The 2,500-nt window shown below is 50.2% G+C and overlaps 1 protein-coding gene across 10 annotated transcripts in view; it reads right to left on the reverse strand.

The window, feature by feature from the left end:
- The window catches only part of rapgef6 (Rap guanine nucleotide exchange factor (GEF) 6), a 75,755-nt gene that overhangs the window by 14,802 nt on the left and 58,453 nt on the right, over nucleotides 1–2,500 (reverse strand). For all 10 annotated transcript variants that reach the window (XM_031571460.2, XM_031571456.2, XM_031571454.2 and 7 more), the window contains one exon: nucleotides 252–683. In XM_031571460.2, coding sequence (XP_031427320.1) covers nucleotides 252–683 — 432 coding nt within the window. The remainder of the gene's footprint in view (nucleotides 1–251; nucleotides 684–2,500) is intronic.

A 2,500-nucleotide genomic window follows, 5' to 3' on the forward strand; every position in this document is an offset into this window, starting at 1 on the left:
AACGACCGTACAATAGAGGTATTGATTTAGGATGGCAGCGGCTAAGAAAACCATCCAGCAAAAACACAAACAATCAATTCCAGCCGAGATGCGCTCATTCATTATGAAAAGGACCCACAGAGCAGAGCAGAGCAGCAGCAACCCCAGCGCAAATTAGCATCATGAGACTAACGGCACAGTGATGACGCGGGGCACAGGGCCAAGAGCACCATGGGTAACTGAAGAGCGCAGCGCAGCAGACGTGGGCGTACCTGATGATGGCGAACATGGAGTTGAAGTTCTTGCACTCGCGGCAGTGCAGGGCGATCTTGATGAAGAGCTTGATGGTCTTCATGCGCTTCATGGCGTTGGGCTCACGCAGGATTTCCGTGGCCACCCAGAACGTCTCCTGGTTGATGATCTCCTCGAACTGCTTGAGGTGGCTGCCACTGCCACCGCCACTGCCACCGCCGCCGCCACTAGGGACGCGACTGCCTCTGGAGTGGCCCACCAGCTTGAAGAGGTCCTCCACGTACTCGGTGGACTCGATGTTGCGGAAGAGGTCGAAGTCGCGCATGGAGAGCTGGGCGGCCAGCTCCACGGTGCTCAGCTGCAGCAGGCTGATCTGGCTCTCGCGCAGCAGCTCCTGCGCATCCTCGTCTGAGCACAGCGTCTCCGTCTCCATGTTGTTCTTCAGGTAGTACCTGAGGGAGGGAGAGAGAGAGAGAGAGAGGGAGAGAGAGAGAAAGGGAGGGAGAGAGAGATAGAGACACACCTCAGCACAAACCTTGCGTACCGCAGCGTAGTCTTATGCATCAGCGCATTTCGGCCACCGGGGAGTAAGCACAACAAGAAACATTTAGATAAACAAACATCTCATTATGAGACAAGAGTGAAAAGGCTCAACTTTCCGCCTTGAGCAAGCAATCTGTGCATGTATTTTTTTAATTCAGAGAATCAAACTCCAAGCCAAAGCCGTCGACACACCAAGAGATAACATCAGCAGACGTGTGAGGCTTTCAGAACACTGCATTTAAACAGTGTTGCCATTTTGTCAGGGCACAGTAGAGGCTGGGCAATGAATGCAGAGCTTGCAGACCGCAGCGGACACTCGTTCCAAGCTGACTGTATAATCAAGTCCTGCAGTTATGCAGTGAAAGCTGGCTGTCAGCTTGCTCTAATGAAAGACAACTTGTCTTTTATTGTTCGGAGTTCGGAGACAAAAATCAAAGGCTTAATTTCTGTGAGTGGGTATACCGCTTTACCCTATGTCTGTAAAACATTTGTACAGCCATTAGAAGTGTGATTTGTTATTTCAATAGTATTGGTAATGTGTACATTGGACGTGAGTTATGGGGCTGCTGGGAGAGCCGTAAGGAAGATGTCTTTCTCGGAGCTCGCACAGTGGTGAGGCATTTCCCCAGGAGAGGAGAAGCCATCTTTACTGATGCGCCTCTCTTTCTGGGAGAGAATCCAAGAGCAGCAGTTTGGAACCGGGGTGTTAATGAAGTTGTAATCGGAGGACGGCTGCCGTTTGAGGGAAAAAAAACAAAAACGGGAGCACCGCACTCCGACAGTAATACCTCAACGGCAACACACGCCCGAATGCCTGCAAACAAGCTGACATCGGCAGCAGCAAAATAAATAGACTCCGTTCTGGGCGCTTTCAGCGAACCGTGAGTGCTCCCTCGCCGGCGACGCAAATATAATATTTTTGGACAGACGGGTACATATTTTATGAGGAGCTCTGGGATCATAAAGGGCTGTGAGAGTGTGGGACTGGGGCTCGCAGGTGAGGGGCTATAATGGAGGTTGCATCCATCACCCGTGAAACTCTCATCCCTCCCCTGAGACGGTCTACGTGAAGGGAGCTCTTAATGCCGCCATACCATCACACATGCAGGGACACTTAAAGGCACATTATGCAGGTTTTTTATTTTTTTTAACCCTAGATAGGTAGCTAGCTTTTTATGACATCCTCAAATTCATTTTGACGGCGTAAAGGACAGATAAACACACCTGTTGTTCCCACTACCCTACTGGCAGTTTCGTGATCTGGGCCTAATACCCTGAGAAAAATGGAAGAACACTGATATCGCTAAAAATATGGCCAAAACACAGCGGTTAGCATGCTAGGGTAGCTTTTATTAGCTTTTATCAGTATCAGTGCCGTTGTTGGTGTCTGCAAGGTGTTGGGTGTTTTCAAGTCTGTTGGCTTTTAGCTAGACACTTCGCTAGTTTTAGACAATAACAGGAGCCACTGCCACATCAGGACATGATGTGCTCCAGAATGAGCCGATATCTGGACATGCATATAAAGTCTGTTCTGGTGACACGCTGACCGGATTAAGAAGCTGTGGTAAACCCTTTCCCAAATCTCCCCCCTCCTGTCTTCCCCTCATCCCTTTAGTGTGTGTTGGCTGGCAGCGTGCTCCCTGCATGCGGGTAATGGTATGTAAATGTATGCTTGGGCAGTGGCCCTGGCTGGCTCCGCTGTGAATAATGCTGGACAGTGTGTCGG

Source organism: Clupea harengus, chromosome 8 (assembly GCF_900700415.2).
Source record: "Clupea harengus chromosome 8, Ch_v2.0.2, whole genome shotgun sequence".
Taxonomy (NCBI): domain Eukaryota; kingdom Metazoa; phylum Chordata; class Actinopteri; order Clupeiformes; family Clupeidae; genus Clupea; species Clupea harengus.